This window comes from Panthera onca, chromosome X, assembly GCF_046562875.1.
Source record: "Panthera onca isolate mPanOnc1 chromosome X, mPanOnc1 haplotype 2, whole genome shotgun sequence".
Classification (NCBI taxonomy): Eukaryota; Metazoa; Chordata; class Mammalia; order Carnivora; family Felidae; genus Panthera; species Panthera onca.
The window spans coordinates 22,507,452-22,521,356 of NC_138357.1; the positions used below are offsets into that span (position 1 = coordinate 22,507,452).

At 35.0% G+C, this 13,905-nt stretch overlaps 1 protein-coding gene across 8 annotated transcripts in view; it reads left to right on the forward strand.

The window, feature by feature from the left end:
- The window catches only part of SMARCA1 (SNF2 related chromatin remodeling ATPase 1), a 117,675-nt gene that overhangs the window by 57,077 nt on the left and 46,693 nt on the right, over nucleotides 1–13,905 (forward strand). For 4 of the 8 annotated variants that reach the window (XM_081793240.1, XM_081793238.1, XM_081793239.1 and 1 more), the window contains 3 exons: nucleotides 190–308; nucleotides 421–633; nucleotides 13,373–13,514. In XM_081793240.1, coding sequence (XP_081649366.1) covers nucleotides 190–308; nucleotides 421–633; nucleotides 13,373–13,507 — 467 coding nt within the window. In that variant the 3' untranslated portion in view covers nucleotides 13,508–13,514. The remainder of the gene's footprint in view (nucleotides 1–189; nucleotides 309–420; nucleotides 634–13,372; nucleotides 13,515–13,905) is intronic. The other 4 variants (XM_081793236.1, XM_081793241.1, XM_081793235.1 and 1 more) reach the window with 1 other exon arrangement.

A 13,905-nucleotide genomic window follows, 5' to 3' on the forward strand; every position in this document is an offset into this window, starting at 1 on the left:
TACTTTTAAATAAAAAGGGGTATTTAATAATTGAACATATACACATATACAGATGAATCTGAATCTTAAGTTTTAAACAGTGTAAGTTTACTACATCATGCCCTGTTAATTCTTTATTCTATAGTTCCTTGCATTCATTTGTTTAAGATGGTAGTACATTTATTGAAAAGTAATAATTGTGTTTTTCAGCTGTCTTTTGGGAACGTTGCAATGAATTACAAGACATTGAGAAAATTATGGCTCAGATTGAACGTGGAGAAGCAAGAATTCAACGAAGGATCAGTATCAAGAAAGCCCTGGATGCCAAAGTACTTTATTTCATAATTTAAAAATTATTATTAGATTGTTTTAATTGATACAGTGATTAGTTTTGACTTATTACACATTTAGTTAAAATCACTATTTTGTTTAAATTTATAGATTGCAAGATACAAGGCTCCATTTCATCAGTTACGTATTCAGTATGGAACCAGCAAAGGAAAGAACTATACTGAGGAAGAAGATAGATTCTTGATTTGTATGTTACACAAAATGGGCTTTGACAGAGAAAACGTGTATGAAGAATTAAGACAGTGTGTACGGAATGCTCCTCAGTTTAGATTTGACTGGTTTATCAAGTCTAGAACTGCCATGGTATGTATTCTTTTCTTATTTCCTTCAACTTTTTATCTTGAAAAATTTCAAATGTCATATATTCCTCATTTAGATTCTTTAATGGTTAACATTTTGCCACGTTGGCTTTCTCCCCCTACCCACATATACATTTGTACATATATACATAGAATCTGTATGTACACATAGAGCCTATATTTTGTATTCAGAAATACAGGAACATACCTATATTCAGAAATACGTATCTGTATCTGATATTCATAAATATACATTCTATATTTCTGAGCCATTTGGAAGTAAGTTGAAGAAATCATGAGTGTCCACCTCTAAATACTTAAACATTTATCTCCTAGAAATAAGAACTTTTCCTTACATAACCATAATACCTTTATCCTACCTGAAAATGTGAACAGTGATTCAGTAATGTCATCTGGTATACAGTCCCATGTACAAAATTTTCCAGTTTCTCTCAAAGTGTCTTTCATAGCTGTTTTCTTAAATTGATGATCTAGGCAAGGTTCACATATTGCATTTTGTTGCTGATCCTCTTTAGTCTTTTTCAATCTACAACTTTTTGTTTTTCATGACAAATGGCTTTTTAAGGTACCTGAACTTACTGTTTTCTAGAATGTCCCACATTTTTTTTGTTAAAAAATTTTAATGTTTATTTTTGAGACAGAGTGTGAGGAGGGGAGGGGCAGAGAGAGAGAGAGACATACAGAATCTGAAGCAGGTTCTCCAGGCTCTGAGATGTCAGCACAGAGCCCGATGCGGTGCTCAACCCACAAACTGTGAGATCATGACCTGAGCCAAAGTCGGACGCTTAACCCACAGAGCCACCCAGGCACCTCATAGAATGTTCCACATTTATCTCGCTCATTTTTAGATTTAGGTTAAGCATTTTTGGCAAGAATGTGACATAAGTGATGTGTACTTATTGCATCACGTCAGGGGGCACGATGACATAGGTTGTCCCCCTCTTGGTGATGCTAAGTTTGATCACTTGGTTAAAATGGTGACCACCAGAGCTGTCCACTTTAAAGGTACACTTCCCCATTTGTAATTAGGCAGGTGGTGCTTCACACTGTGTGAGCAACTTAAGGATTTATTTTCAATGAGAAAGAATTGTTGCCTAAGTGAGTCTTTAAAAGAATATTATGAGACAGAGAATAATTAAGTAGAAAAGATATTTTAGCTTCATGCAATTTACTTTGTTACTTCCTAATGTAAAGTGTGTGCCTGTTAAATTTTAATGCTGCTTAACAGAGTTCAAATTGATATTGAATGGTTTTTAAAATGCAACACATTTTTAATGTTAGCATTGTCAGTCTTTTGTCAGCTGAGGTAATTAAGACAAAAGTAGCTTTATATAGCCTAAAAATTAAAAGCTCCAGAAACTAACAGTTCAAATAATGGACATTTTTAAGTAGCTGCTATCTTTCATAAATGTTTTCTTGGCCAAAAGTGGAAATAAGGGTGCAAAGCAATGCTTAATGTTTTGTTTGATTCATTTATGTATGTATGTATGCATGTATGTTTATTTATTTATTTTTAGAAAGAGAGCGATCAGGGAAGGGGCAGAGAGAGGGAGAGACAGAATCCCAGGCAGAATCCTGCACTGACTGTGCAGAGCCTGATGTGGGGCTCGAAGCCACAAACAGTGAGATCATGACATGAGCTCAGAGTCAGATGCTTAACTGACTGAGCCACACAGGTGCCCCTTACTTACTTATTTTTTTGTGAAAATTTTTAAATGTGTATTCATTTTTGAAAGAGAGAGACAGAGCACAAGAGGGATGGGGTGGAGCGAGAGGGAGACACAGAATCTGAAGCAGGCTCCACGCGCCAAGCTGTCAGCACAGAGCCTGATGTGGGGCTCGAACCCATGAACCGCGGGATCATGACCCAAGTCGAAGTCAGATACTCAACCGACTGAGCCACCCAGGTGCCCCATATTTTTTTAAAAGGTTATTTATTTATTTTGAGATTGAGAGAGAGAGAGTGCAGGCTGGGAAGGCCAGAGAGAGGGGGAGACAGAATTCCAAGCAGGCTCTACACCGCCGGTGCAGAGCCCAACGTGGGGCTCGAACCCACAAACCATGAGATCATGACCTCAGCTGAAATCAAGTCAGATGCTTAACTGACTGAGCCACCCAGGTGCCTCTGATTCATTTTATATTTTAAGTTCAAGCTGAACTGAAAAAAAAAGAAAGATCTGGGTTGCTGCACTGAAGACGCTAATTCTGGCAGATAAGATCAAGTATTTCTTAAAACTATAACATAAATTTAGAGTGTTCTTGGACTATTAGAATATATCTATCAAGTTTATGAAATACATAATGCTGGAGAGCTAGAAAATACTATGGATCAAGCCAGGATTCAAAAGGAACTAGAGAAATTGGAATGATGGATAGGTTGAGTCTCACAACATAACATTCAATAGACATAAATTTAAAGTGCTCTGCTTACACAAAAGAATATGAAGAGGTTTATGTTAATAAGGTATAGTAGGAAGAATTGAATTAAAAAATAAGAATAAAAAAGGTAAGAATTAATTTGTAGCATGAAAGCCAGAAGTTTGATGTAGGAAAGAGTTGTTTGACAGGGTTCTTTGGATCATTGAAATAGATTATTGAAGAACGGTATAGAATAGCTTTTCTGTTAGCTTTGAAAGAGATTCTGCTTTGACTGTCTGAAGGCTTTGGCAGTGAGCTAGTTGGCCTTTTAAGGTGTCTTCTAACTCAGTGCATCTATGACCATGTTTAGCAGAGAACTCCTTTCAAAGGCCATGAGTTTAAAAATTTTAGCCATTTGGAGTTTCATGTGTGTAATGATCTAATGTAGAGAAGCACCAACAGCTTGTAAAAGACAAATGCCTACCTGAATTAGTCAGTGAATCATGTTTTAGATCATAAATGCCCTTTTATGTGATAGATCATTTGCTGGATTTTGAGTATTATTTCAGTAATATGTTACTAATTTTTTAAAATGTTGAGAGTTTGATGCTGTTTTCAGTCCCTAGAATCATTAAACTAAAGCAGAGGATGAAACATTCACAAGTGCAAGAAAAACCTTATATTATTTGAAATACATGAACATGGCTATAGGACTACATATCCTTATTTCATTTTCTAAATAAAAAAACCAGTATATTATTAACAACCACTAGATGGCTCTGAACTCCCTTGTAAAGATCCTCATTTTCCTCCATCTTCTTTCTACAAAGCATTTACTTCTTTCTTTACTAAGAGATTTAAATCTCCTATGTATATTTTCCAAAGAGCAAATATTAACTCATTAGGTGAATATGAAGTGAAACCTTTATTTTATTTGTTAATAATGAAGATACCTTTGTCATTCTGGAAGGTGGAATTTATGTTTTCTAAAGAATCTTTAAGAACATATAATAGTTTATTTTATATTTAAATATTTTAACCCAGAGTTTTTTGTTTAACTTTTCTATCATATTGCTTTTTATTTCCCTCCTAGTTAATGGATAATTTTTACTTATACTTCTGGATTTAGAGTATAAGTAATATATTTTAGAACATGCATATATTTATAAGGTGTTTTTGGAATATTTCATGACAACATCAATTATTAGGGAGTTAAAGGAATGGAGTATGTATTAATAGATGATCCATTTGCCCTCCTTATTTTAAATAATTGCTCTCATACAGTGAGAATCTCATGTACAATCTAGGAAGAGAACTTTCCCCTTGGAAAGAGGCAGTTTTCATTTCCAATATTAATTTGTTTCATTGAAAAATCCTATCTTAGAAACACAGAGGATGTAGTTTGATTATGTGCGTGTGTCACTGTGTTCAAATTAAAATCTTATTAATGATTAAACTTTAAACTTAGCTTACCAAAGAAGCTATCTTTAAAAACAGAGTTTTGCTTAAAAGTGACTCTTCTTTCCCAGGGATGCCAATAAATAGTGTGAAATACTTAGGAAAAAAGTGGGAACCTTGGTAGTTATATTTTATTCAGACATCTCAAAGTACTGAATTCATGGCTCCTGACTTAACTAACAGTCTTAAAGTGCTTAAAGGCATGAACCTCCACTTCTAAATATGCTTCACTTTTAAAGCCTTCAGCTAAAGTATGAAGATTTCTTTGAGGCTTTTCTCCATTTAAAAATGCTGGCTATACAAAAGAGAAAATGAGTTTTAGTTCTATTTCTGTGTGCTAAAAAGATAGTGATTTTTTTCTCTGAGAACTTGTGTGGTCTTTAAGTAAGCAATCAGTCTCTATTGAACTACATAAACAAGTAGGAAGGATATGATCAATTTAGTTTTTTAAGCTCAGAGCATGTGAATTGCCCTACCATTTCCTTCGAAGAAAAATATCTTATAATGGGGTCTTAGTTGTAGGACATTCACAGATGATCAAAGTTAAAAGGACCTTTACCAAGTGATTATAAGAGGAAATGATAATACTCTGTGTTTATATAGTACCTTTTATGTAATGCTTGCCAATCTGTTTACTAACATGAGCTTATTAATTTTTTTGCCATTCCTTTTAGGGAATGAGTTTCAGGATATTATCTCCGTTCATTTAGTGACAGACTAACATGACTGGGAGATTGGAGAGGAACCTGAGAGGTCCAAAAGATCTTCCACATTAGTCAGTTTACTGGAAAGGACATGTGGAAAATACCCAAAGTTCAACCAGTAATTCCTTAGACCTGCTTAGGTCCTTTTAAGGACTTCAAGAAGAAAAGGCAGAATTTAACTCTCTGAGCTAAAGAACATTTCTTGATATAACTATTTATTGCATCCTTTACAGAATTGCTTTGACTCTTAATTTGAGTCAAAAAACATTCTTACCTTTTAGCCTCTGAGGAGCTGTTTTCTTTCCTCTCACAGCCACCTCAGGAAGCTGTGTGTGCATTGCCTGTGGCCATGTACCTTGGAGCTGAGTCAAAGTATTAGTAATGAGTTGTTTACAATTACCGTGCCTTAGGTAGTTAAATGAATTTTTCTGATAGCATCTGAGAAAAAGAATCACACACTGTTGCATACAGTGTGATAAAAGCTTCACGTTATTACTGTTTGTTTTCAAATCACAACTTTGTTATTAATGGAAGTGTTCCTTATTTAAAATTAAGACACTGACATCTCATTAGAATTGCAGGAGAAAAAATACTTTCTAGAAAATATTGCTATAGCTTTTTATTAGCTTGCTTCCCTTTTTATAGGTTTATCAGTGATAGTAAATGATAATTGGGTTACTAGTTCAGCACAGGATATTTTATAAATTATCTGTCCAGTTAGAGAAGGATTTTCTTTATAGATACTTTAGAAAAATGAAAGTCAAATTAAAACATTTTCCACTTAATTCAGTAGTCACAATAACATTTTGGTTTGTTGCTTATGCAGCATAGTCTAGGAAATTTCTTACAGAGTGCTGCTTGTTTTTTTTTTTTTTTTTAAATTTTGCGTATTAGCACTTAATTGTGTGATAATAGCTAATACTGATATTTTGGAGCATTACAAAGAAATGTGAAAATATCAATTACACTATTGGTAAAGTTGGTGAACTGTAATATATACTGATGGATTCTTCTTGACTGTAGAATTATTAAAATATTAAAAAAATATATTTATGCTCATAGGAATATATTTCCTCATGCATTTAAAAGACTGAATTGTCCCTTTTCAGCCTTAAGTTTGAAAAAGGGTCTATAGAGGCATGTACAGGAGAGGTAGTGCTTAACTGCTTTGGGGTTAGGTTAGAGGAATGGCTTCACAGAAGAGGTCCTTCTTGGATCCAAGTCTAGGAAAACTAGGAAATGGCCATGGGACTACATTCTGGGTTGTGGAAACAGCATATGAAGAAATTGCAAGGAGGTTAGGATAAGTAGGGAGGTACTCAGAGAAGAAGAGATAGCTGGCAGCCAAATTGTGAAGGGCCTTCTCTGCTGTACAGAAGTCTTCTTCGTGTCTATAGGAAATGGAAAGAATCATTGAAAGATTTTAATAGGGCAGTGACAGTGATCAGATTTACATTTTAGAAATGTTCTGTGCAAGTGGGCAAATGTCTGCCTCAATTACCACATAGGCTGATTATCACCAAATTTCTATCTCTGTCTTTTCTCTGTTCCTCCTTTTTTCCCCCTTCCTTTGGCTAATGTATCACCATCTGCCCTAGATTCCTTTTTTTTTATACTGCTGCTCTCTTAACCCTCAAGTGCATTGGTTATATCTAAAGGGACCAGCATAGCACCTTGCACAAAGTAGGCATTCAGTGAATAAATGGGCATGGAACATTTGTACTTTAGTTGGCTTCTGTCTCATAGTCTCCTGTAGCTGGATCAGATTTGGATAGAAAGTAATGTAGGAATGACTCTGAGTTCTTTTCTTTTTGTCTACCTTTTTCTAATGAGAGACTTTATTTGACTTTCATACCTGAATTTTTTATTTTTTTGTAAGTTTGAAAAGCCTGATATAAATATCATGTGCTTTACTAGCAAATACAGTGTTTAAGACTGAACTGTTCTAGCAATCTGAAATACAGTAAATGCACTAACAGGGGTCCATTTTATGTATTTATACTTCTGTGTTATCTTGTGAGGAAGTGACAAAAACATTTTATAAATGATGTTTAAATGGCAGCAGTTATGTAAAAGTATCATAACTTTTGATACTTGTGTGAGACATATATGATATATTTATTAGAATATTAACTCCCATTTAACTGCCAATATGCTTGGACCCTGAGATTCTAATATAGAATGCTGTTGCATTATTTTTAAGTATGATAAATGTTCAAAAGTGACAGCCTGGAAAATATACCAGAGAATGTATAGTTAAAGGTATTGATTCTAGAAGGAAAATATAGGGAGGTAATAAAAGAGCAAAGGAGAAAAATACCAATTTTCTTTTACTAAGAATTGTAGAAGAAAATTCTGACTTTTTAGAACTACCTACAAATTTAGAGGCGCAAATGTGAAGTGCAATTTATTTTTTTTCCCTTGTTCATTCACCTGCTTTTGACTTTGAACTATAACAAGCACAGACCTTCTGTCATTCAGACTTAGGCAGGCTTAGTGTCTAGGATTTTAGTACATAGGAAGTGTAACATGGAGCCTCTTTAATCTCTTTCAATAAGTCACTTCAAGTCTATTGATGCTTTCTGTGCCTTTTGAATTGATGCTTTGAAGCTGAGTACTGGGGCAAAGGATATTTGAACTTGGTGCCTGGTGTGATTGATATTCACCACACAGTAAAGGGCAGCACTGCTTATTGCAAATATTTCATCATTTATTAAATAAAGTAGAGATACATATCCTAGTATTCAAAAGTTGAATAGTACTTTTGAAAAGTATTTCAAAAGTTGAAACATGGGTGACTTTGCATTGAATAGAATCACAAACCATTAAGAAGGTATGGAAAAACCAAGGCACCACAATTTGTTTAAAGTAAATCTAAAGACTATAGTTTAAAACGGGTTGGCAGACTACAGCCTGCCCCCCACCAACCTGTTTTTGTATTGGCCTGCAAGCCAAGAATTATTTTTAGATTTTCAAATGGTTGGAAGAAAATTAAAAAGCTATTTTGTGAAATGTGAAAATTATACAAAATTCAAATTTTAGTATCTGTAAGTAAGGTTTTATTGGAACACAGCCATACTCATTCATTTATGTATTGTCTACAGCTGCTTTCATGCTACAGTGGTAGAGCTGAGTAGTTGTGACAGAGACTGTGTGGTCTGCAAAGCTGAAACTATTTACTGTTTGGCTCTTCACAGAGAAGATGTGCTGAGCTCTGGTTAAAAGAATGTGGGTAAATGCAGGTTAAATGAATCAGGTTAAATGAAGGATAGGTAAAGGGAGAGGCTATTTAGCTCGAAAGAGAGGTGTTTGGGAGGTGTTCGGGAGGTGTTTGTGATGGAGGCATGGGAACTGCCTATAATATTTGAAGGATTGTCATACAGAAGAGGGAATCAGCTTGTTCTCTGTGAGTATAAGAATTAGACCTAGAACCAGTTGTTGGAAATATAAGGTAGCATTGCATTATGGAACATTTTTAATTTGTCCAAAGGTGGAATAGAAAACCTTGGGAGGTAGTCTATTGGTATTCCCATCATTGGAAGAATTCAGACGGGTCAGACAACTAACTAGCAAGGACCTAGTAGAAAGGATTCAGCATCATCTTGAATGATTTTTAAAGTTTTCTAATCTTGAGAGTATGTAATTTTATGAACTCACACAACCGAGAATCTGTATCAAGGGAAGATTTCCCAGTACAAAATACACCTTTGAGTACATCACTGCTTCTGCATAGAAATCCATTAATGAAATCTTTTTGTCAACTAAATTAAGTAAAATTCTTCAGTTCTCCACTGGTAGTGTCTAGGTTCTTTGTATTTTGATCCAAACTTAGCCTCATCTATCTTAACCTGCACAGCATCTCCCACCTTGGTTTCTACCAAACATTGTTCTAGGATATGCAAATCTGTGATATGTAGAACAAAGGTTCTGTGTTCAAATAGATTTAGGAAATGCTGATACTGAATCTCGTCCTTGACACTTCCAATCTACATTAGGGTACTCAAAGCTCTGAGAAGAACTTGGTTTAACTTTTTAAAACTATAGCATCTCCCACACATGTATGAACACAATACTTTTTTTCCTTTCGCCACCACTATTCACACTGCAGACCAGTTTTCCATTTGTCATTTTTGTATTCTTTTTTGTTTTTTGTTGTTTTTGCATTCTCTCTCTTCCTCTTATGTGTTTTTCTCCCTCCAACTTCATTCCTAATCCTGCGTTTGGAAATGGTGAAAAAGATAATTAGACTGCAGAGTTTGTGGAAACTTTTTGAGACCACACAAAACACTCCCTGTAACCCCAGGAAAATAGGAATATAAAGAGGTGCAAGAATTTAGGAGAATATGAATGTGAAAGGAGAAATTATGTAAGATGAAGGTGCTTTAGATGTCATGAAATTTTTCATAGTCACTTAGTTATTCAAAAAGTGATTCACTGTTTTATTGGTAATCTGGCCTTTTGCCTTGTAATTTCTGGTTTCAGCTAGTGTTCTGTTTGTGATACCATCTGTTTAGTTAGGCAGTGTTTAAGCATGTGAATAAAAAATGGGGTTGATATCTATAGAGGAAGTGACATTACCTATGCTAGGAAGGTAATATCCATACTCTCCCACTCCTTGGTGCTGTTCTCTAGAGAGGGTATTTTTCTGTGTCTGGAGTAGTGACAGGTTAAAAGGAGTAAAGGTGAGAACTTATTATACAGTCTATTTATAATCATTTGGAGATGTTCTCCTTCCCAGCATATGACACAGTCTCAAAAGTATTAGTTCCCCTGAATCACCCATACGAACCATGAACATGTATCTTACAGACATCTTCAGTCACTGGCTGCTATTACTTATTGAGAATAATAACAGCCAGAGGGTATAGCTTAATGATTCAAGAATCAGCTTCACATAAAGACTCTATCTAGTCTCCCTAGAAACCAACAATCAAATCTCATCAGGGTCAACTTAGCCCTTTTTATAATAGATAAATTGAATAACATGCTGTTTAGTTTGTATGTGTGTTATTGAATGAAGGTATGGAGAATATTTGGTCTGCATATTAAAAACATCAGTATTGTTTTGGTAAGTAAGGATGTTATTTTTCCTAAATTATTTAACCTTGTATAATTGAGGATGCAGAAGAAACGTGAATGTACCAGTGTTCTGTAAGGTTATTTTTAATAAATAGTAATATACATATTTTTTTAAATAGTAATATTTTAAAAACAATAAGAGGATTTGTTTTTCTGGTTACACTGCCTTTGGCTTTCTGCCTCCTTTTGGGCTTGAATTTTTAGAGAGTAGAAAATGCTTGGATAGTCAATAATATTTCTGTATGTATCATTTCCTATGTTGTATGTCATTTTCTGGCTTTTAATTGGAAAAGTAAAAGTGTATTAAAAAGTCACTTGCCATTTCTTAAAAATGTTATAGATTGCCCAAGAGTTACACATTCCTTGCATAAATTTGGAAAATACAGACTAGTATAAACATGAAAATAAAAGTTAGCATTGGTCCTACTTTTAGAGATAGTTGCTGCTAACTGGTAATGCTGTAGTTAGTAATCTCTCCGCTATTCTTCTGTATATATGTATATAGTAAGATGTGTCTGTGTATTCCATTTTTAAATGATCACAAATTTTGTTCTCTGTATTTCCATGCTAAAAAAATAGTAACTTCTCCAAATATTCTTTTGTAAATTTTTGTATACATCTCTTATTTTCTTACATTAAGTTTCTAGGAATGGAATTGTTAGCTCAAAAGGTAGGAGATTTTTAAGATGCTTCATTGATGCTCCCAAATTGCCTTCTAGGAAGGTGTAGTATATATTATTTTAAAGACTTTACTTTTAAGTAATCTCTATACCCAGTGGAGCTCAAACCCACAACCCCGAGATCAAGAGTCATGTGCTCCACTGACTGAGCCAGCCAGGCGCCATGAACGTAGTATATGAGTATTAGTCTGCTTGGGATGCCATAACAGAATACCGCAAATGGGGTGGCTTAAACAGAAGTTTTTCACAGTTTTGGAGACTGGAAGTCCAAGATCAAAGTGTCAGCAGGGTTTGTTTCTGGTGAGGTCTTTCTGCCTGGCTTATAGATAGTGTCTTCTTGTCTTGTGTTCTCATATGGCCATTTGTCTGTAAGAGTGTAGAGAGAGGTATCTCTGGGTGTTTCTTCCTCTTCTTATAAGATGACCAGTCCTGTCAGATTAGGGCCCCCCTCCTTACAATATCATTTAACCTTAATTAACTCCTTAAAGGCTTTATCTTCAAACAGTAGTCACATTGTGGGGGTGTTAAGTTTCAATGTATGAATTTGGGGGGAATACAATTCAGTCCATAACAGGTATTAACATTGGCATGCCATCATCAGTGAATGAAAGTTCGCATATCCCCATCTTATTGCCAATACTGGATATGTACACCACATACACATGCATGCACATATCATTGGTAATTTGATAAAGATGGCTTTGTTTCACTTTGCATTTCTTTGATCGTTAGTTTATTTAGTTTATTTATTTATTTAATTTTCTTTAACTCCGAGTTAGTTAACATATAGTGTAATAATGGTTTTGATCATTAGTTTCAGTGAAAATTTTGTAAATATGTGGACATTTTAATTTTTTATGAGTTTTCTATTCTTGTACTTTGACCATATTTTTGTTGGGGGTTCTTTTTCAAAATTTTTTAATGTTTATTTATTTTTGAGAGAGAGAGCGAGTGAGCGAGCAGGGAGGGGCAGAGAGAGAGGGAGACACAGAATCCAAAGCAGGCTCCAGGCTCCAAGCTGTCAGCACAGAGTCTGATGCGGGGCTTGAACTCATGAGCCATGAGATCATGACCTGAACCAAAGTCAGACGCTTAACTGACTGAGCCACCTAGGCGCCCCTGTTGGGGGTTCTTAATTGCCAGTAAACCTACATTTTCATTTGTGTGTTTAGCTATGTTGTATGTATCATACCCTGTTGCTAATACAGAAAAGGAATTGTACTTTAAAATGTTATTTATCTATGATTTACCTTTAAATACAGCTGTGTATGCAGGGTTAATATATGTGAGTATCCATATTAATGAATCATATGTTTAATGCTCACCATACATTTATAAGCACTATTTATAGTTTGGATGCATTGATTTGCTGGCAGTGAAATATAGGTAGTGGCAAGGTTAAGGCAAAATCTTTTCAGCTATTGTTTTCTCTGCATTAACAAATACAGCAGTGTTTCCTGAGATGTGCTCCTCAGGACTCTGATCCTACAAGATGTCCTGTGAGAAGAGATTTCTGTTGGTTGAATAGCTTTGAGAACTGCTTGCATCCTACATCTCCCACCTAGTGCTTGAGAGTGCTCATCAGGAACTGAGAAGCCCTGTATGTAGTAAAGAAATCTGTTGTACATCTGTAGCCTGAATACTTCCAAAACTTATTTTGGCAATAGGACCTTCCCCCTTTTTTGTTTCTGTGATTTTTGTTGACTTTTTATTTTGAAACGATTCACAGGAAGTTATAAAGAAATGTACAGGAAGGTCCCATTCACCCTTCACCAAGTTTTCCCCAATGGTAACATCTTGCATAGCTATACTACAATGTCAAATCAGAAAATCCGTAGTAGTATAATCCATAGAGTTTATTTGGATTTCATTGGTTATACATGCACTTGTGTGTGTGTGTGTGTGTGTGTGTGTGTGTGTGTGTGTGTGTGGTTCAATGCAGTTTCATCACTTGTAGGTGTGTATAATCAGCACCACAAGACTCCTTTATGCTAGTTTTTTATAGTCACACACATTCTCTCCCCCTTTCCTACCTCCTGGCCACCACTGATAAGTTCTCCATTTCTAAACTTTTGTTATTTCAAGAATGTACTGTAAATAGAATATGGTAAATAATTGTTTGAGATTGGCTGTTTTCACTCCATGTAATTCACTTTTGGTTCATCCAGGTTGTTGTGTACCAATAGTTCTTTCCTTCCTATAGCTGAATAGTATTTCATTGAATGGATGGACCACAGTTGGTTTACCCATTCACCGCACTGGATGACATTTACCCCCTCCTCATATTTTTGGTGGAATCCATTAATATCCTGTATGAATATTGTTCTGAAGTAAATCAACTTTAGAAATCCTGTACCACAGAAATGATACAATAAATAATTACAACTTTTTAAAGATTATGCCGGAGTTGCAGAAATTAAAAGTCTGTTATTATTTGGTTTAGGAATTCCAGAGACGCTGTAATACTCTGATTTCATTGATTGAGAAAGAAAATATGGAAATTGAGGAAAGAGAGAGAGCAGAAAAGAAGAAACGGGCAACTAAAACTCCAATGGTAAAATTTTCAGCATTTTCCTAACTTTTAGGTAGATCTCACTTTTTTTACATAATTAAAATGCCTATATTATGTTTAATGCCACGTGATACCTATTATAAAAACTGTTTTTATGAAGTGCTAATTTGTTTTTGACAGAAAAAGAATACACTACAACTGCATTCCTTATTTGTTTGTAGAACATATGGTTAGGAACTCCCTAGTAAGAGGGCTCAATATTTTAAAAAATTCCTCATGACTTTAAGCAGAAGTATAATGCAAGTAAAATCCTTTGAATGGAGAGTCAAGTTGTCGTGGGGGAGTAGAAGAGGGGTGGGGTGGGATGGGATGGGGCTGAGGTTGAAACTTGGAGTTCTGATTTGATCAAATAAGTTTTCTGATCTTTGTGGAACTATGAGTACAAATGAGACTTGGAGCAGACA